The sequence below is a fragment of the Vicugna pacos genome, chromosome 10 (assembly GCF_048564905.1).
Source record: "Vicugna pacos chromosome 10, VicPac4, whole genome shotgun sequence".
Taxonomy (NCBI): domain Eukaryota; kingdom Metazoa; phylum Chordata; class Mammalia; order Artiodactyla; family Camelidae; genus Vicugna; species Vicugna pacos.
Window position 1 is genome coordinate 58,314,380 of NC_132996.1, and position 21,327 is coordinate 58,335,706.

The following is a 21,327-nucleotide window of genomic DNA, read 5'->3' on the forward strand; positions in this document are numbered from 1 at the left end:
GAAGGCCCCGCGGTCCGAGTGCAGCTGCCCGGGCCCGGGTGCCCCGCGCACAGCGCCGGCGGGCGAGTCCAGGCGAGGGCTCGACACAGAACGCGCGTCCCCGGAGCGCCGGCGCCGGCTCCGGCTCCTCCAGCTCCTCAAGTAGGTGCGATCCCCGCTCTGCGGCGCAGGCCCTGCGGGTTCTCTCCTGCCCGGGCTCGAGGCCTCGCTGCAGAAGCCCCGGCCCTTCCGTCTCGAAGCCCTCGGCCCGGACTCGCACTTCCTCCTCTCCGAGACCTGAAGCCAGCGCCCGCGAGGCGCCCGCCGCCCTGCAGAGGCCTTGCGCTTCGCCGCCCGCCCAGTCCGCCCTCTTGCGGATCGCCGAGGCCTGGCCGCGCGGGTGCCGGGCTGTGGGCTCCCGGCGCCCGGCTGGATGCCCCGACCCCGACCTTCGTCCCCATACAGCGCGCGGAGCCCGAGCCCGGTCAGCCCCCACCTCCACCCCGCCGCCGCCCCACTGTCCTTCCGCGAGCCTCTCCGAGGGGAGGCTCCGGAGAGCCCGGTCAGCAAGGGTGGGGAGGGGCAGAAAAGATTTCGTGGAACAAAATTTAACTGAGGGAGCCCCCTGGATTTCCAGGCCGTTGGTTGGTCCCGCATCATTCTGTTATGTGGGGCCTGTGTATCAGGGTTGGGGAAGTTGGCGAGGAGTTAATGATATAATAACATAGTTTATTGAACTTTGGCCATGAGCCAGGATTTGTTCTCAGCGATTTACACTAACTCACATATTTATGTCCTCACTGCTACCCTGTGAGGTAGTTACAGTTATACCCACTGTGCGGATGATGAAACTGGCTTAGAAAGTGGAGGACTTGACATCCACGGACAGGATGAGACCAGCCCCATGCCTCCCCTCCTTCAGGGGTAAGGGTGGGAACTTGGACTCTGCCTGGGGTCCCTGCACTCGGGGAGACCCCACCTCCCTCCCCTCAGTCCCCACCCATCACCTGCTCCAGACCAGCGGATAATCTGGTCCTATTCTTTACCCCGTTTACATCTATCACTACAAGACCCCTGGACTTGAGGCTCTTTCTGCTTTAAGTCAGAAAATTTTAACTTGGCTTCTTGAAATTGTGGTCAGCAAGAATGGAAAAGAATGCTGGCGCCTGTTTAGGCTGCAGAATGAAACACTTGCACAAAAGTAAAACAAGCTAAAGCATCTATTAAAGTCATATAAAAGCGAGTGCAGCTCCCCCCCGCCCCCACGCTGTAGAGCCACAATAGAGTCTATGCCTTGAAGTGGTTGCACACATGGTTACAACTAGTAAGGGACACAGGAAGAGATAGATTTATAAACATACAGGAAGGGGCAGGTAAAGAAGGGGGAGGAGCCCAGGAGTCTCAATTCATTTTTGATATTTGGTGGGAAAGCCCTTGATCAGATCAGGCGTTGAGTGCTTTTGTCTTTTTGCAGATGTTCTCCCTTCCTCAGAAGGAATCCAGGACACCTACCACCTGTCCGGGTTCAGTCTCCACACGAGGCCTGCATAGTATCTATGGGGATGGTCTGGAAAGAGAAGCCTCCAGAAAACCAGACCAGAAGCTGCTCTATGGCGTGGGTGATCCCACTGCCATGTTCTCCTCCGACAGTCCCCACTTGTCCTCTAGAGGAAGCATCATTAAATGGTTCTGGGATTCAGCTGAGCAGGGCTACCGGACCTACCACATGGATGAGTATGATGAGGATAAGAACCCTGGCGTGAGTGAAGCCCCTATCCCCACTGGGACCCAAGGGAGCACTGCGGTTGGTGGTGGCGATGGGGGGTGGTGTGTGCCCTACCTTGACCAGTAATAGGGCGGCACCCAGCTTGCAATTGTCAGGTTGGAGTTATGGTCCTCTGACCTCCAAGAGGACATCTGATGGAGCTCAGAGAGGCCCCAGTTTATTACGTGGATCAGAAAACTACCCATTTATAATTTAGGGGACTTTGATTTGTGAGGGAGGAGTTCAAGAACCGTAGAATGCTCTTATATGGATTCTGATCCGCAGCTCGTCAGCTATCCCACTTTAGAGCTGGGACAGAACTAAGGTTCCGGTCACAGCTGTTTGGCTTTACAGGTTGTGTGTTCTTGAGCTAATTACTTAACCTCTGTAAACCTCAGTTCATTTCTGAAATGGAATGAAACCTTCTCTATAGAACTGTCACATCTAAATGAGAGCAGGTATACAAGTTATTAGTACAGTACTTCCCTGCAGAGCATTCAGTAAGTGGTCGTTGCTGTTATTATTAACGTCACCTGCCCCAATTATTACAACTTATTACTGGTAATACCTTCAGAGGGCAGAGAGTCATGAATAACCCAGTAAGAATCTTTACTTGTTGAGTGGTACCAGGGGCTGGCACTGTTCTAGGTGCCCAGGTTACAGCAGTGTACAAAAATAAAATTCCTGCCCTCATGGAAATTAGTCTAGTGGGGGAGACAGACAGTGAACAGACATAATATGTATACTATGTGGTGATAAGTGCTGTAGGGAAAAATAGAGCAGGGTTGGGGGAGGGTATAGCTCAAGTGGTAGAGTGCATACTTAGCATGCATAAGGTCCTGGGTTCAATCCTCAGTACCTCCTCTAAAAATAACTGAATAAATAAACCTCCTTACCTCCCTCCCTCCACAAATAAAAAAATTAAGAAAAAAAAGAGAGGGAGAGAAAGATAAAGTAATAGGATAGAGACTGTTGCTATTTTATGTGAGGTGGTCACAGAAGGACACTTTAATATGGTGACATTGGAGCAGAGACCTGAAAAAAGTGAGGGATTGTGTTAGCTCTTGCTGTGTAACAAAATACCTCAGATCTTAGCTGCTTTAACAAATAATTCACATTTTCTGCTGTTCAGGAATCTGGGTGGGAATTTAATCTGAAGATCTTCTGTGAAGGTGCACTGAAGTCAGGGCTGTGGTCTCATCTGAAGGCTTGGCGGGTGGGGGTGGTCTACTTCAAGCTCACTTACACAGTTGTTGGCAGGCCTTAGTCCCTCACCACATGGTCTCCTCCATCGGGCTGCCTCATGATACGGCAGCTGGCTTCCCCTAAGGCAAGCAATCCAAGAGAGAAAGAGAGAATGAGAGGTCACCCGTGCCCAAGATGGAATCCACAGACTCTTTTAACCTAATTTTGGAAGTGACAGCCCATCACTTCTGCAGATTCTGTCCATTAGAAGCAGGTCACTAGGTCTACTCACACTTAGGGAGAAGGGGTTGTACAAGGGTGTGAATACCAGGAGGTGGAGGGCACTGGGGACCAACTCAGAGCCTGGGTAGTACTGAGAGTGAGCACTGTGGGTATCTGGGGGAAGGGCATTCCTGACAGAGGGAACAGCCAATGCAAAAGCCTCAGGGCAGAACTGTACTTGATGAATTCAAGGGACAGCAAAGGGGCTGCTGGCTGGAGACCAGCATGAGGTCAGAAAGGTAATGGGGGCAGGGTGATAATAAATCTGTAACCTCAGATAGGACATGGTGAGGCTTCTGATTTTAGACTAAGTGGGATGGAAAGTGTTCAAAGGAAGAGCAATATGATCTGATTTCTCTTTTTAAAAAGGTGACTGGGACTGCTGTGTGGAGATTAGACTCTGGGAGGGTCGGGGTGAGGGAGTGAGCAGGACAGGAAGGAGGGAAGCTATTGAGATAATGTAGACAAGAAGTGCTGGCGGCTTGGGCCAGGGCCCTAGCAGTGGAGGGGGAGAAGGGGTTGGACTGTGCACGTATGCCGCTCAGGTAGGAGTGGCAGGATCTGCAGATGGACTGCTTATGGGTGGAGGATCCTATAAGTTTGCTCCCCAGGACGTGAAGGGACACTGCCTTTTATTTGTCTTAGCCTGAGCTCATTCAAGTTCTACTTTTTCATCCTTTCTCCTTCTTCATCCTTGCCAATAACTGAGGGGTCAGGAATTAGCTGTGCGTGAGTCTCTCTGGGGACTCTGTAAGGGGCAGTTTGAGTTGTGCCTTCCCCCATCCCTGGCCTATGAGAATAATGCCTTATGAGGGGGGACCTGGATGCGGTATGAGGCTGCCTGGGTCTCACCCGGGGAGTGTTTCCACCAGCACAGGGCTTCTTGCTCTGCGCTCACCCTTGTTCCTGTTCCTGCCAGAGCGCCAATTTACGTGTACGTTCTTTTATCCCATAAATATGTATTGAGTCCCACTGATGCTCTTGAGAGATATAGTGTTGTCTTGGGAGTGTATCTGGCCTTCAGGGACCTCCCCATCTAGTAGGGGTGATAAATCCTGTATGTTACTCCCTGTGACCTGGGACAGAAACTGACCACTGCTCTAACAGGGTACAGATAAAGCACTTTGGGGTCCAGAAGAAGAAAAGATCCTTTGCAGGTGGAATTTTGAGGAAGGCTTCCTGGAAGAGATGGCATTTGAACAGAGCTTTAGAAATGGGAAGATGGCATCAGGGAGCTACATGGAGGGCACAGCTTGAGCAAAGGCCAGGAGGGGTGGTGGGAAGGGTGGGATCGCAGAGAGCTCTGCTCTGCTGCCTTGCGATGTTCCTCAGACCTTCACTGGCCATTTCTGCCGCGCTCACATGGCTCCATACCTCTCACCTCCAGGGCATCATTAACCTGGGCACCAGTGAGAACAAACTCTGCTTTGACCTGCTGTCCAGGAGGGTAAGTCCCGGTGCACCTCTGGGTGGCATCCCCAGCTCCGAGGGGCTGTCTTGTCTGGAATTCCCCAGAATACTTCCCCCACAAAAGCCTCCTGCTGGTCTCAGCGGCCCTGGCCCTGGAGTCAGAGACCCAGGTTCCAGATATGCCTTGGGGACCACTTCCTCTGCCCTGTTGGCCGAGTCACTTCCCTACTCTGATCCGGCTTCTTCATCTCTTCTGGCTCTTCCGCTCCTCAGTCTCTCCTGCTACCTGGGTCCCTGCTCTCAGAGAAAATAAATACTAGGTGATGTGTGGTCAGTATTTAACAACTGGCCCTGGGGATGGGTGGGCCCTGATCTGTAGCTTTTGCCAATCCCCATAGTGTAAATACCCACTATGTGGCCAGTTTCAGCCTGTGCTGTGACATCACTGCACTCAGAGCTGGGAGAGAGGTGCGGGGGCACCATAGTGCAGGGTTCCCACCATCCGGACACACAGACCAAGAGACCCTTCAGAGCTCAGATGGTAGCAAACTGGAGTAACATAAGCAGGAGCAATATTATTTGAATACTTTCCACCTTTGTTTTTAATATGATAAGTTACCTATAGTTTATATAATTTAATGTTTGAAAATGGCTGGTTTTTACCAGTTTGCAAAATTCCTCAAACTTTAATAATCAGGTTTCTTTATTTTCTTTATTTTTTTAAATTGAAGGATAGTTGCTGTACAATATTATATGTTACAGGCATCTGATATAGCGGTTCACAATTTTTTAAAAGGTTATTCTCCATTTATAGTTATTATAAAATATTGGTAATACTCCCCGTCTTATACAATATAGCCTTGCCCTTATTTTATACCTAATAATTTGTGCCCCTTAACCCCCTGTCCTTATGTTGCCCCCTCCCTCCCCGCCAACTCACAGACATAGAGAATACTCAGATTTCTTCAGCTGCTCTGAGCCTTCTATAGCAAAACACTGGAACTACCTGATAAATGTGTCTCTCAAGGCCTAGGAGTCAGAGCTTGGGACTAGTGAGAGCCGTTGCTTAACCCAAAGGAACAAATCTCCAAAGGGGAACGATCTAAGCTGCAAGGGGAGAGGGACATAGGGAGTGGGCTCGAAAAGCCTGTTCTTCCCAAAGCCAGTCCCCCACTCCAAGGCAGCTCAGCGCTGCCAGTAGAAATAAAATGTGAGCCATGTATAAATTTAAAAATTTTCTATAAATAAAAAGAGACTGGTGGAATTCATTTTAATAATGGATTTTATTTAGCCCAGTGTATCTAAAATATGGTCATTTCAACATGTAATCAGTATAGAAATGATTAATATTTTACATACTTCTTTCATATCAAGTCTTCAAAATCCAGTGTCTCATTTAGACTAGTCACACGTTAAGTGTCGAGTAGCCACGTGTGGCCAGCATATTGGACAGTGCAGCTCCAGTGACGAAGGGGAAAGGGAAAAGGCTGCAGTTATGACCATGTGGCTGATTCCCTTTCTTCTTTTGGTCCCACTGCCCAAAGCTCCGATCTTTCCTTGACTTTGTGTGTGAGATGCCCTGGGAGTCACTAACTCAGCCCCTGGCCAGGGTGGGGATGGTGTGGAAATGGCCACATTTTCCAAAGTATGAGGTTGAGCTGAGCCTGAAGGAAGACAATGCCCTGAGTCCCTCTAGAACTTAGAGCCAAGACAGAGGGGAGGGCACCTGAGTCTGGGACTCCATTGTCACTCATGGAGGAGCTGAATGGTGCAATCTCCTACCACTGCCTCCACAAATCCACCCCTCTGGTTTTTTGGGTGGCCATGCTGTATAAAGAGCACTAGACTAGGGGTCAAAGATTCTTTTGTCTTAGCTCTGCCACTTGCTAGTGCTGTAACATTGGCTAAGGCCTCTCACATTTTAAGCCTCAGTTTCCTCATCTGCAAAATGGGCATGAGAATGCTGTTCCTGTGCTGCCTCTGTCTCCGATGAGCAGACCAAGCCCTTGGCTTTAGAGGCCCCGGAGCTGCGTGGATGTGGGTGACAGTGCCGGTCCCCACTGTGAGGGCATGTGGCCCTCAGCCCTGCGTTGCCCTCTCTGTCCCCAGCTGAGTCAGAGCGACATGCTGAGGGTGGAGCCGTCCCTGCTGCAGTACCCTGACTGGAGGGGACATCTGTTGTAAGTAGTTACTGTTCTCAGCCCCCGGGCAGTTTTTCTTCCCAAGAGACATATGGCAACATCTGGAGACATTTTTGGTTGTTATAACTGGGAGAGGGGTATTACTGGCTTTTATTGGGTAGAAGCCAGGAATGCTATTAAACCTCCTATAATGCCCAGGACAGTGCCCCCACCACGAAGGATTATCTGGCCCAAAACATCAGTAGTGGCAGGTTGAGAAAGCCTGGGCCAGGCTGAGGGCCTAGTCCTGAAGAGCTGGTGGGCGTGGGGTCTTCTGGAGCATCTGCAGAGAACTGGTGCCTCTGGCCCATCTGACCCCCCTTAGGAGCTCCCTGGCTTGGTTCTCTGAGTCTGAGGCACGGAGAGGGACTTCTGGTGAGGAGTCTTTGTCTCCAGTTTCTTAGTAGCTTTGGAGGAGCCAGAATCAACTTAGGGGGAGCTGGCTGAGGCCTTTGCCTGCTGGTAAGATTAAGAAACTAATAAAAGTTTGTATTTATTGAGCACCTACTAGGGTCCAGATGCTGTCCTAAGGGTTTAGTGACAGAGCAGAACTTGATTCCAAGAGTGGTTCCAAAGCACATGTTCTTCGAGTAATTAGGATGGTGGGCCCTTGAGTCAAACCACTCCAGCAAATGACCTAACGCCTTCAAGCCTCAGTTTCTTTGTCTGTACAATGGGGATAATGATAATAGTAGTTGCATCATAGGGGTTTCATGAAGATGAAATGAGGAAAATTCTCTAAATAACACCTGCATAAGGTAAATACTTAGTAAATATTAGCAGTAACTGTGATAATAGTTATTGTTATATAATTATTGTATTTTTTATTATTACTACTACTATTAGCTAGATCTGTATAAAGTGTTATTTTTGATATTCTTGAAGTCTGCTGATTAGGTGGGGTTGGGCGTCCTAGAACTACTGGAATCAAAGCGTCAATGCGAGTGCATGGTGTTGGGGCCAGGGAGAGAGGTGGGTACCATGGGGACAAATACTGATCTCATTCCCCTTGTGGGAAACAGAGAAGGGTAATGGTAGCCGCCTGAAGGTTCACCAGAGGAGCTTTGGGATGGGCGGATGGGGGCTTGGAGACCCGCTAACAAGCCCTGCCCGTGTGTCTATCTTATCTCCAGCCTCCGGGAGGAAGTGGCCAGCTTCCTGTCTTTCTACTGCAAGAGCCCTGCACCCCTTAAACCAGAGAATGTGAGTGGCCCCCTCCCTGGCTCTTTCCTGCTCTTCTGCCCCCTCCTTAACTTTTGACCCGCCAGGGGTTTTGGCTGGTCACTTAGTTTTGATTTGAAATTAAGAATACCCACTTGGAATAAGTGGAATTAGGAACACCACATCCCTTCTTCCCCCCTCATCCTAGGTATTTAGAGTGGGTATAATTTCTGCCCTGCTTTGGTGTGCGGCCCCTCTTTGCCTTCACACCTTCAGGCAGGACTCTCTGAGTGACCAGCTCCCTCTTCCTTGCTCAGTTGATCTAGAGCAGGGTCCCCATGAATGAGTCACACAGACAGACTTGGCTGTTAGTCAGGAGGGGCTGTGGCTTTGCTGTGACTGTGCCCCCGAGTTGGGACCTGGCTCTCCTTCTGTGCCTCCTGGGATAGAGGCTGAGGCCCTTGCGCCCTCCTGGGACAGATTCATCTTTGCCCCATGGATGTGTCCCCCTCAGGTGGTTGTTCTCAATGGCTGTGCCTCTCTCTTCTCTGCTCTGGCCACAGTGCTGTGTGAGGTGGGGGGTAAGTACATCGCCCACTCAGTACTGGGGGCTGCCCTGTTCCTGCACTGTCGCCGTCTGCCTGTCGTTGAGGGCTGCGTCAGAATGCTTTTGCTAGAATAGACTGTTAGACCCTAGGGGGCCTAAATAAGTGGCTGAACAAGACACCAGGGCTTGGCAGTGCCGAGGGAAGTCAAGGTGACGCCAGGGTTCTGGGACGACCTTGGCTTTTACTTCATGCTCACAGTTGGCTGTCACATCCTCACATGACAGTGTGTCCTCAAACAGGAAGAAAGGAAGATTGTGCTTTGCCTGTCTCTTTTTTATTGGGATGGAGGAGATGGGGCTACCCTTTCCCAGGAGAGTCCCTGCAGACCTCCCGCTGCATCTTACGGGCCAGCATTGACTCAGAGACCTATTCCCAAAGCTGTCCCGGGCGAAGGGGAAGAGAACCCTGGTTGGCTTGCACCAAACTTGGTTCATCCCCTGGGGCTGGGGAAGGCCCGCCCTCCTTGGACTTACTGCTGGTCATAGCTGAAAAACCTGGGGCTCTCTCCGCAAGGAAGCAAACTGAAGTGGCTGTTGAGTGGCCGGCCAGCAGTGCCTGCTGCGAGACCCGCTGTTGCCTCCGGAACATATCGACTATGGTCATGGGCAGGGGGTGCTGGTGGCCAGGAGCAGAGGCGCACTCACACTAACTTAACTAATAACCATAATATTAGTAACATTTATTGACCACATACTACATTTCAAGTGCCGGCCTAAGGCTTTATGCATAGTCTGTCATTTAATCTGGATGAGGTAGGTGCTATGCTACCCCATGTAACAGATGAGGAGATTAAGACCCAGGGAGCTAAGTTACTTGTCAAAATCACACAGAGAGGTAATAGCCAGGTTTTGAACCACAGAAGGAAGAGTCATTGTTTGGATTTAATAGGCAACTTCCTACCCATTCTAGAACATTCGAGAGAGGGTTCAGCAGCACTCTGTCACTGGGGTATGCAGTCTCCCCTCTTTTCTCATACAGGCCTCTCTCTGGACCTTCCTCAGCTCTGTGTGGCCCAGGGTTGCTGGCCCAGCTCTAACTCCACATGTCCTTTGCATTTCAGTGCACGTTCTCATCTCACAAGGGTCTGTGCTGCTTACAGCACAGTCTCGAGAGAGAGAGAAAGAACGTGGTGGGTTTCTGGCCAGCCAGTGCATGGGCTCCTGGGGTCATTGGTCTACCTCTCGTCCAATCCCTGGGGCCAGGGGAGGGAACATGTCCCACCAAGGCTGTCCCTTCTGGAGCGTGAATAGGGTGGATGGTGCTGAAGGGAAAGTTGGGAAGAGAGGGCAGCTTGACGGATGTGTCCTTTTCCGAAGGAGTGCGTTTACATCTGCGTTAGCGCAGACCTGGGACTCGTCTCATCAGTACCCATCGCCTCCCCACCCACAGCAATAGTCTTCTGTATGATATACCACCCCCTCCACCTAACGTCTCAGCTTTTCTTTCCATATCCCCAGGGAGGGAGAATTCATGCCCCCTGAGGCGGCACGTTCTGTCTCTGGGCAGTTCTATGTGTTGTCGAGTTTTTCTATTTGTCCGGCCCAGACCATCACCCTGCAGCTTCGACTTGCAGACCCCAGCCTGTGCTAGGAGTGACGCAGCATGCTGAGTGCTTCCTGGGCATCTAAGCTTCGGTTTCCTCACCTGTGAAGTTAGGATAATAATAGTACTTACTCCACTGAGTGATTGTGAGGATCAAATGAGATAAACACAAATAAACATTTAGCACAGATCCCCGCACGTAGTAAGAGCTCAATAAATGTTAGCTACTAATTATTAGAAAAGAAACTGGTCTCAGTGGCTCTAAAGCTTTAGAAAGAGTTTTGGGAGTTGAGAGAGGAAGCGTGTTCCTCAGATGTTCCCCAAGGATACAGGAGGCTTGGAGAGGCTTGGGGCCAGTGGACAGGGGTCTGGGCGTTCCAGCCAGAGGGTGACAGGCCCTGGCCCACTCCTGCCCCCAGAGGCTTTCCTGATCCCTGCCCCTTACTACGGAGCCATCATGCAGCACGTGTATCTCTATGGCAACGTCCGACTGGTCTGTGTCTATCTGGACAGTGAGGTAAGAGTTCCTGGGACCCCAGGTAGAACCCGGCCTTTCTTAAAGACCAAGACTTCCCTGCATCTGGATTGGAGGGTGGATGAGAGAGGTAGTCCACGCTGAGGGCTCTGGGGGTTATGGCTGAAAGGAGACTGGAGCCTTCTGTTGGCCACAGCTGCACTTGCCTGGGTTCTCTGGGGGCTCTTGACCTTCCATCTCTGAGATTCCTAGGGTCAATGCAGAAGCCAAGGGCAGCCCAGGGAGACCACACTGAAATGGTGGGGTGAGAGTGGGTTAGAGCAGACCCTGGACCCCAGTTGGAGGACTTCAGGAGGCTCTTCCTAAAACCTAAGAACAATGAGGGTTTCCCTGCATATGTGATGGGGTGGGTGGCAGTGAGAGGGAGTGACCCCACCTGTGTTTTTCAGAGACTGTTCTAAAGGAAATGGCAGGGGGAGGAGAGGCCCCAGAGTTTGGGTCTGGTTGGGAGTGGTCACTGAATTTGGCTGCTGGCTTTTGTGGATCTTTTTCCAGGTCACTGGGTTGGAGACACACCCGTTCCAGCTCACAGTGGAGAAGCTGGAGATGGCCCTGCAAGGAGCTATTTCTGAGGTCTGGGGATCAAATTAAACCGAAGGCTGGAAGTGGGTGGGTCCGAGCGGGGCATGGACCCCACTTCCTGTGGCTGATCCCCTCCCAGTGGGGTTGGCAGTCTGTGATGGGGACGGGGGGTAGGGTGGTAGCATGGAACCATTCTGGGGTCAAGCAGGAGTCCGCTCATGGAGGGTCTTCTCTCTAGAGACAGACTCTGAGACTCCCAGGGTACAAAGACTCAACCAGGGAGCTTGATTAAAAATACTGCTCCCCACTTCGCCTGGTTCTCATTCAGCCAGTCGACTGTAGAGCTTAGAAGCCTGTGTTTCAGCAGTCTCTCTGGTGATTTGAGGAGGTGGTCCCCTCCCTTTGAGGGGATCTGAGGCCTCCTGAAGAAAGGCAGAGACCAGCAGCCCTCCAGCAGTTCCTTCCCAGTCCACTTTTCAAAAATCTATTAATCCAATTTTCTTTTTTCACCTTGGTCATAAAAGCCACACATACCCATTGTGGAAATTTTAAAAGCATAATCCCCACCCACAATCGTACCAACAAAGGCAACCTCTACTGGCGTTTGGGCGTATTTCCCCCTGTGCTTTGTTCTCTGCATTTGTTTTCTTTCTTGCTGGGTGGTGAACACATTTCCCTGGGACCCTGCCTGGCGCCCATCCCATCCCATGGGACCGTGTGGCTCTGGCCTTCGGGAGGAGCTGAGGGTCTCCTGCCTCACTGATGGTTTCAGGGTGTGAAGGTCAAAGGCCTCATCCTCATCAACCCTCAGAATCCTCTGGGTGACATCTACTCCCCAGGAGAGCTGCGGGAGTACCTGGAATTTGCCAAGAGGTGAGGCGCCCCACACTCACCCCGCAAAGTGTGACTGATCAGGGTTCTGGTGTGGGCTTTGGGGGAGTCCTGCCACCTCTTCACCCCATGTGAATTTCTACCTGCTTTGGCTCCTCCGGGCAGTGGGGTGGGGAGGTGGGGGTTAGGGGGTGCTGGTTCTCTCTCTCTGTTTATAACAGCGGCTGTCAGTTACTGCCAGCTCTGGGGGCCAGGCCCCCTGCTGAGCACCCTGCCTGCTCCATCTCATGTAATCCTCCCAGGGACCCTTTTAGGTGCCGAGACTGTCATCATCCTCAGTGTACTGAGCCTAGAGTGAGGCAGACGTGAACCTGGGTCTGTCTGTACTCACCTGTCTTGCACTTAACTGTGCCCCTCCATGAAGGTGCCCGAGGACACTGTCACCCCCCTCCCGGTGCTTCAAAAGCCCCACTATCTTCTGCTTTGTCTGTGCGGCTTCTTGTTTGTTTGAAGAAAGTAAACAAAATAAGGGTGTTCCTGAAAAATAAGTTTGGTAACCCTGGGCTAGACAGTGGTCCTGGATCTGATTCACTGCTGTCCCACCCCAGGGGGATGCATTTGGCCTGCAAACCAAGCTCTCTCCTCCCCACCACCTGCCCTCCAGGCATGCGCTGCACGTGATGGTGGATGAGGTCTACATGCTGTCCGTGTTTGAGGAGTCAGTTGGGTACCGCAGTGTCCTGAGCCTGGAAGGGTGAGCTGACTGCCAGCCCCCTGGGTCCCCTGTGGTGCCCAGGCCCCTCTGAGGCTCAGCCCACAGGGCATGGCTTGCCCCAGGGTGATTCCTCTTCTGTCCAGCTGATCCCACTGTCCTCAGATCCCTTGAGGAGAAGATGGGAGGCTGGGCTAGTTCCGTGGGATTTCAGAGAGCTCCGGGGAGGGGGCTTGGGATTTCTTGAGGGAGGGCTGCGAGGAGAGGAAACGGGCCTCCTTTGCTGTTCCTTCATCTCCAGAGTAGCTCCATTTCCATTCATTCATTCATTTACTCATTCATTCAGCAAATATTTCTGGGGCTCCCTGCACGTGCCAAGCCCTTTTGGCTATTTGAGCTTTTTCATTAGATTTAGTTTGAGCCAAGACGGTGTGGCCAAAACACCGTCAGGGACACTTGGACCGGATCACCAGTAAAGCCTACACCTCTGGCATTCAGGGATGCTGACAGTTCATGATACTCTGACCTTTCAGCCTGCCGAGTCCTTCCCTTGGTTCCTCCAGCCAGTCCCCACAAAGCTCTGCCAGGTGGATGGCATGCGGGTTGTTACTCCCATTCGCTTATGGATTAGGAGAGAGAGACACAGAGAAACAGGAACTTGTCATCTACTCTGGGTCAGACGCTGTGCTGTACTGGGGCTACATCAGTGAACAAGAAAGACACAGGCCCTTCTTAGGTGGAACTTGTATTTCTAGCCAGGAAGGAAAAAAAAAACCATTTAAGCAGCTAGGTAGACAGCTAGTCATTTGATTATGGCCAGATAGATGCTAAAAAGGAGACAGCTGGGAGCCAGGAAAGGCTCTGCTTGGGGTCCCTGATTGACCTGGTCAACTAGGTTGTGGCCAGGAGACCTGTTTGAGGAAGTGACATTTGAACTATGCTCTACATCATGGATCAGCAAGTATTTTTGGACCAGATGGCAAATATCTTAGGCTTTACGGGTCATAGGGTCGCTTACTCAACTCTGCTGTGATAGCGTGAAGTCCGCCCGGGACAGTAGGTACATGGAGGAGCATTCTGTGCTCCCATAGAGCTTTATTTATGAGAACGGGCAGCGGGCTGGATTTGGGCTGCAGGCTGTAGTTTGCTGACCCCTGATCTAAAGGATGTGTGGGAACTGGTGATTCAAGAGATGAAACCAGCTTCATCCATCCATCTCCTTATTTGTTGAACCAAACCTGTGAGCTCCCGCTGTTCTGTGTTGCCTCTCGTCCCACGCTGTGCTCTCTGCAGGCTGCCCGACCCCCAGAGGACCCATGTGATGTGGGCAACCAGCAAGGTGGGTTCCTGGCTGGCCTTCAGGGTGTCAGAGAGGTGGGAGGGCAGAGAGGTGGGTGGAACCGGCTTCCTCCTTGAGGGCTGGCCACCTCCCAGGGTGCCTTTCTCCTGCAGGACTTTGGGATGTCTGGGCTCCGCTTCGGCACGCTGTACACAGAAAACCAGGACGTGGCCACTGCGGTGGCCTCCCTCTGCCGCTATCATGGCCTCAGTGGCTTTGTTCAGTACCAGATGGCACAGCTGCTCCGGGACCGTGGTGACTGCCAGGGTGGGGGAGGGTTGTAGTCAGTCTGGGACTGGCCAGGGATCATGGATGCTTTTCCCATGAGATGAATTTACGGTTATGTTTGAGAGTGCTAGCTCTGGGCCCAGAGGGGGTTCATACCCCACTCAGTCAGTTCCTGACTATGTGGCCTATTCCTTTACTTCCCTGAGCCTCAGTTTCCTCATCTGCAAAATAGGGGTCTTAATGGCACCTGTCTTGTAGGGTTAGTGTGATTTGTCATTCAGTTAGAATAGCACCTGGCATATAATAGGCACTTAATCACTGTGAACTCATTACTGTTAGCTGTGAGCACTTGAAAAGGAGTATAAGCTACTAAGGGAAGATTGTTATACTGGAAGTGTCTCTCTATGCATATCTGTTCTGTTCCTGTGTTCAGATAGTGAGTTTAGATAGCAAAGATTACCTGTAATTGCACCATTCATTGAGCCCTACAAGACGCTCTCAATGCTCTTCTCATTTGTCTCTTCTCAGAATCCTAGGAAGCAGGTGTCCCTGTATTTTCCCCCATTAGATGAATAAAATGAAGACCAGGTACTACAAACCTGCTATCATAGCTAAATTTAAAAAGATAGTGATAGCATCAAATGTTGGTTAGGAGCAGCTGGAACTCTCAACACTGCTGGTAGGAATGGAAGATGGAACAGCCACTAAACAATTTGGCAGTTGCTTATAAAGTTAAACACACACTTACCAAATAGCCCACAATCCCACGCCTGGGTATTTGCTCTTATGGTCACACAAATCCTCTCCATGAATGTTTATAGCTGCTTTATTCATAATCACCCCAAACTGGAAACAACCAAAATGTCCTTACACAGATGAATGGAGAAACAAACTGTGGTTCATCCCCACAGTGGAATACCACTCTGCAATAAAGTCCACGGGAACACGTCTATCTCAGAGGCATCCTGCTGAGTGAAAGAAGCCAGCCTCAAAAGATTACATTACTGAATGATTCCGCTTATATGACATTCTGGAAAAGGCAAAACTACAGTGATGGACAACAGGCTAGTGGTTGTAGGGAAGGGGAAGATGTGACTTTAAACAGCACAAGGTGTTCTCTGGGGTGAGGGAAGCGGTCAGTATCCCTGTCGTGGGGGGTTCCAGGAATCTATACATGTGTTAAAATTCATCGAACTGGACAGTGAAAACAAAGGTCAATTTAAAAAATGGGGATCAGGGAGCTAAGTTACCTAAGGTCACACACCTTATCAGTGGCCACCCTGGGATCTGAGACTCAGCCGGTGTGACTCGTAAGTGTCACTCTGTAAGTGGGTTTGCCTTTGGTTAGGGTCTGCATCCTGCTCCACGCTGAATATCCCCATTGCCCCCAGTCAGCTATAGGAGGGGCTCACCCAGTCCTGGCAGCTCGTGGCCTTTTTCTTTTCAGCATTTAGACTCTCGGGACAGAGTGGAGGGTTGGTGGGAGATTTATCTTTTGGCTTTCCTTTCACCCACACAGACTGGATCAACCAAGTGTACCTGCCAGAAAACCACGCCCGGCTCAAGGCCGCCCACACCTATGTCTCTAAAGAGCTCCGGGCCCTGGGGGTCCCCTTCCTGAGCCGTGGGGCCGGCTTCTTCATCTGGGTCGACTTGAGGAAGGTAACACAGGTGGTGATGCAGGTGGGGAGGTGGTTAAAGTTCCCTCCAGCAGGCGAGGGGGAGGGGCATCTCACCTGCACCCTGGGCTCTTACCCCCCTTAGTTCCTGCCGGAGGCCACCTTTGAGGAGGAGAGGCTGCTCTGGTGCCGCTTTTTGGAGAACAAGGTGCTGCTGTCCTTTGGCAAAGCCTTCGAGTGCAAAGAGCCTGGCTGGTTCCGCTTGGTCTTCTCCGATAAGGCCCACCGGCTTCGCCTGGGTGAGCGGTCTCACCTACTAACTGTGTCCCTCATTCTGACCTCCCCCTCTGGCTCCACCTGTGGCCCCAGTGTGCTCGTCCCCAGCCATCCGCCATCAGTGCTGATGGGCCCCCACTTCCCCTTCCCAGGGATGCAGAGGATCCGGCAGGTGCTTGAGGGCGAATCCCAGGTGGCAGAGGACCCCCCTTCCTGCCAGACCCAGGAGCCCAGGGGCTCGCACAGGTGAGCTGGTTGTTGCCTCGTGGCTGCAGGGCCTGGCAGCCACTGTGAAGACTGATGGTGGATGAGCCGTTTGTCAGGCTGATGACCCTTCTTGGCCTTGCCTTTGAAGAAGAACTGCTCCTGGCCTCTCCTGGTGGCAGTATGAGATACTCCTTAAGTTGTGGTTCCACCTGGCCCACCCCTCCCCCCGCCCAACTATTAAACTAAACTGGGAGAAACTGGAAGGCTCTGCTGTGAGTCATTTATGGAATAGAGGAGTCGTGACTGCGCTGAACCACAGCCCCCAGGGACGTGGAAACAAACAACCTGTACCTTCTTTTGATGGCACCTTCGTTCTTCTTTGTTGCCAGGGAAACACATCAAAGGAACAATATGCGTAAGACAGAGTTGCCCCCAAAGGAAAAAGGAGTGATAATTTCTAAAGTACAAGGAGAAAGGATTTAATTTTATGTGTTTATGGTTATTCTCCCCACACATAGGATATGTGGGCCCACAGTGCACCTGGGACCTGGGACCTGGGACCTGGGACCGGCCTGCACTTGGGACGAGGTGAACAGGACCCCGGCGGGAGGCAGGAGGGCCATCTCTGTCTTGGGGATGCTCTGCTCCTGGGAAGGCGCTGCCTTCACTGCTGATCCCGAACCAGAGTGACCTAGCCATGACTGTCGGGGGAGATAACGGGGCCCTGAACCAGACTGTGGGGACAAGCTGACCCAGGCTGGCCTTTCACCCTAAGCATGAAGGGCCACTCACCCCTTCCCCAGGGGTGCTTTAGTTCAGAGTTCAAATGAGCTTTCTGAACCGACCTTAAAGCTATGTGCCGAGGACGCTTCTCTGGTGCCGACACTCCTGTTTGGAAAAACTCGCTCTTTCCTTACTCTTTTAAGAGCATGTCAGTGGAATCTGTTTACTTTCTAAACACATATGGTTTAGGATTGGTTTTTCTCTTTCTTTCTGCCTTTCTTTCATTCATTCCTCTCCCCTGCCTTTCTTGAATACCTTATAGGTGCCCGACACTGTGCTGGGCAACTGACGTGAGTCATTTCTAACTCTCACCACCCTAGGAAGCTGACAGTATTATCCCTCATTTTCTTGATGAGCAAACTGAGCCTCAGATAAATGGAATGATGTTCCCAAAGGAACACACCTCAAAAGTATGAGAGCCAGGCTTCAAAGCCAGGTTGGTCTGGTTCAAAATCCTGAGCTCTTTGCACTCTGCCAAACCAGGTCCCAAAAGGTTCTTTGACTTTTCCAGTTCTGAGAACCAGGCTTCGTGTTGTCATTGTCTCACTCTTAAATACTTTCCAGTGTCATTGGCTAAGTAGCACTCGTTCCTACTCCCACTTCCAGGAAATGCTGGTGCTAAGATTTGTTTTACTGGAATATCTGCGGCTTTTACAGAGGGTCAGAATACAGAAAATAGAACGGCCACGTTGAAAGCCCTCTGCATCCTCTCCAGAGACCTTTGAAAGGACGTTGCCCCTGAAAGGACTCATGTGATGAATTCCATTTAGAATTCTCAGAAGAATGACTCCTAGTTCTTCCTTAGAGGGAATCCAAGCTGGCTTCCCAGCAGAGGCTGATTGGGACCAGGAATCTGGGCCTGAACTGAGGCCATCTGTTTGGGGAGAGCTGGCTTGTGCTCTGCTGAATGGATGTGCGCCATGTGGCTCCCTTTCTGGAGCACGGACTAGACGTATCTTATGCCTGTCCACATCTTCCCCGCTCTCCTTTCTGCTCTGCCCATCACTGCAGCCAGCCAGCTGTGTGTGCGTGGAGCCTGACGGAGGAACCCTAAGGGAGTTAACACTTCCGGGTGATGCTTCAGCAATGGGGGAGGGGAACCAGTGAGAAAGTATCTCTCTTCTCCGTGCATGTGGACACTGTCTCAGTAGACAGCCCTGACATCCTGCACGGCTCCTCAAAGAGACCCTAACAGGACTGAGCTGCAGGGGTGCACAGGAGTAGCCGGCCCTACAGCACACCCCTGGGTTGCCCTCTCTTTTCTCCAGGTTTACTCGTTCCAATCTTCTCACCTTTCCCTAAGGCTGCTTCTCAGAGTGACTACCTGCACTCAGGTCTTTCTCTCTCTGGCAACCAAGCGAGACAGAGTATAAATGATTGGTAAACAACACCCACCATGTATTTGTTCTCTGAATTCAAGCTATTTTTCCCAACAACCCTGAGACGCAGGTCTAGGTTTGCGTACCAAAGTGATTGGATGCTTACCTAATGATTTCTGTGAATCCTTGCAAGAATCTTCAATTATAAGGAAAAATGTTTTACATAGAAAAATATTTCTTGTTTTTCTATCAATGAGAAGACTTTCTTGTTTACAAATGACCCCAAATGGTAGAAATAGCTGTATTTAAAGCAAAGGGGGCAGTTATCCATTGAACATAACCAGGAGTGGGAAGGATAGATGTTCCAAGCACGGCTCTGACCTGGAGTTCAAATGATGCCATCTGATTTTGTGCCCTCTCTTATTTCCTCTCTGTGGCTTCATTTTCAAACATGCTCCGTTTAGGTGGTGGCAAGATGGCTTCCAGACAGCTCCAAGTTACGGGGCGCTTGCAGCAGAACCTGTAGGGTATTAGCGGGATAAACACCCTTTCTTCTCTAGCGTTCATGTCTCTCCTCCCATAGGAGGCCAGCTGGCCTTAATCATCTGTCCACCCATGGGAACCCAGGTTCCATCCATCTGTCACTTTGCCATCCCTAGTATGTTGGCTTTTCCCCTTCAAGCCTTTTCCCTCATGGTCTCAGTATGGCTACAGAAGGTCCAAACATCACCTTCCCACAACCACTTCCAGAGACAGAAAAGAGAATATGTTTTTCTGTTGCTTCCTTTTCATTTTATTTCATTCATTTATTCACGCATTCATTTAAAAAAATACTTGTTAAGCCTAAGATTTGTAGGAGTTCTTTATATATCTAGAAATGAGTATTTATTTTGCCAGATACTCTTAATATATTAACATTCATACATTATCAGTTTCTTTATCCTCCTCCTGAACATGGAAATGAGCCTAGAACATTAAACTCTTGCTCCTTTGTTTTCCTTTCCTGTGGCCAGTATTGTAGTTAATGCCTGCCTCTTCTTTTGTTGTTGTTTTTCTCTTCTTTTTCTCTCTCCTCTGGAAATTGTGCTTGGAAAAGTCATGACAACCCCAGTTTGGGTGAAGACCTGCTCAAATAGAACTTACAGCCCTGATGCGAACATTTCTAATAACATTTCTAAGGTTACATGACTCTCAATAGGATATTTAATGTTTGACAGCATGTTTTCTCAGACTTCATCACCCTAAAGTCAAAATATAGGGCATTTGTTTTCACCTAAAGAGTCTGAAAAAGAATTCATTAGAAACGGAGAATAGTAGTTGTCCATGGGGTACGGAAACTGGGAGGACGGGAAACAAGGACGAGTGAGAATTTTTACTGTTTCTTTCGCTTTTTTTGTTTCCCTGGGTTTTTAATGCTTTTTGTTTTTTAAACCACATAAATGTCACACATAGTTAAAAAAACTGAATTAAAAAAAATCTATTTAGGGAAAGTCCCTAGGAGAGTTACAAATACCATCCAGGTCTTGTACTCGTCTCAGACATCTTTTGAGCTTCTGCTAAAACATTGTATTCTATTAATTTTAAAAACTGAGATCAAGTTTAACTACAGTGAATTGGATAGTTCTTTTTTTTTTAAATTGAAGTATAGTTGATTTACAGTGTTGTGTTTCTCATGTACAGCATAGTGATTCAGTTATACAAATATATTCTTTTTCATTATAGGTTATTACAAACTATTGAATATAGTTCCCTGTGCTATACAGTAGGACCTTGTTGTTTATTTTGTATATATGTAATTTATATCTGCTAATCCCAAACTCCTAATTTATCCCTCCCCCCACCACCTTCGCCTTTGGTAACCATAAGTTTGTTTTCTATGTCTGTGTGTCTGTTTCTGTTTTGTAAATAATTCTCTTTGTGTCATTTTTTTTAGATGAATTGGACAGATCTTAATTTTAAGATTCAATGGCTTTGACAAGTATGTACATCCGTGTAACCAATACCCCATCAAGGTGGAGAACACTTCCATTACTGCAGAAAGTTCCTTCAAGCTCCTGTTCAAGTCTCTCATGCCCTACAGGCAACCGCTGTTCTCATTTCTAGCTCCACACATAAAATTTCCCAGTGAAAAGAACCATATCGTTGTTCACTTTTGTGTCTGGGCTATTTTGTTCAGCTTAATGTTTCGAGGTTCATTTACTTTGTTGTATGTATCAGTAGTTCCTCCTTTTCTTTTTTTCCTCTATGTAGTAATAGCCCTCCTTTCCCTCCTGATATTGGTAACTTTTGCCCTCTCTGCTTCTCTTTGTGGGGATGAATGCCCAGTTTTTAGTCACCAAATTTATTTTTATTTTTATAGTTTTATACAGTCAGTCTTTGTTTTGCTTTACCCACGAGTGTGTCAATTTCATTAGTTCTTTACTTCATCTCAGTACTTTCTTCTGGTTTTAATATTCTTTTCCCTCAAATACATCATTTAAGAAATTCTGTTAGGAAGGGTTTATAGGTGGTAAATTCCTTCTATTAATGTTTGTCTGAAACTATGTTTCTTTTTCCTTATTCTTGAGAGATGGTTTCACTAGCTATACAATTGTACAGTAACTGCTAGCTTCTCCTGGCACTTCTACCATTATCTTATGACTTCTGTTTTTTGTTTTAGTTGAGAAGTCTGCTCTTAGTTTTATTGTCCATTCATTACAGGTGATCGTCTCTGTCCAGTAATGGAAAATTCTTAGCGACTGTCTCCTTGGATACTGCTTCTCTGCATTTTCTCTGTCCCCTCCTTCTGGATATATGCTGGGGTTTCTTCCTTTATGCTCCCTCTCTTTCACTTTCCCGGTACTA

At 49.5% G+C, this 21,327-nt stretch overlaps 1 protein-coding gene across 5 annotated transcripts; it reads left to right on the plus strand.

The window, feature by feature from the left end:
• Window positions 1-8: 8 nt before the first annotated feature.
• Window positions 9-20,600, plus strand: ACCS (1-aminocyclopropane-1-carboxylate synthase homolog (inactive)). Of its 5 annotated transcripts, XM_072969812.1 has the most exons (16): window positions 276-463; window positions 1,454-1,738; window positions 4,599-4,658; window positions 6,731-6,801; window positions 7,935-8,004; window positions 8,477-8,543; window positions 10,532-10,629; window positions 11,143-11,220; window positions 11,942-12,042; window positions 12,665-12,754; window positions 14,006-14,051; window positions 14,165-14,306; window positions 15,799-15,941; window positions 16,044-16,197; window positions 16,327-16,420; window positions 20,417-20,600. In XM_072969812.1, the coding sequence occupies exons 1-16, from the start codon at window positions 413-415 to the stop codon at window positions 20,418-20,420; spliced, it is 1,554 nt and encodes a 517-aa protein (XP_072825913.1). In that variant the 5' UTR covers window positions 276-412; the 3' UTR covers window positions 20,421-20,600. The 5 variants fall into 5 exon arrangements, 4 of the variants coding, with proteins under 4 accessions (XP_072825914.1, XP_072825915.1, XP_072825913.1 ...); XM_072969813.1 differs by lacking the exons at window positions 276-463; window positions 20,417-20,600 and adding an exon at window positions 9-141 and having other exon boundaries at window positions 16,327-16,635; XM_072969814.1 differs by lacking the exons at window positions 276-463; window positions 20,417-20,600 and adding an exon at window positions 58-145 and having other exon boundaries at window positions 16,327-16,635.
• Window positions 20,601-21,327: the final 727 nt, after the last annotated feature.

Coding starts and splice junctions, on each gene's coding strand:
- ACCS (XM_072969812.1), top strand. CDS start 413: ATGCCCCGACCCCGACCTTCGTCCCCATACAGCGCGCGGAGCCCGAGC. Junction 464..1,453: donor GCGCGCGGAGCCCGAGCCCG/GTCAGCCCCCAC, acceptor GTCTTTTTGCAG/ATGTTCTCCCTTCCTCAGAA. Junction 6,802..7,934: donor GACTGGAGGGGACATCTGTT/GTAAGTAGTTAC, acceptor TCTTATCTCCAG/CCTCCGGGAGGAAGTGGCCA.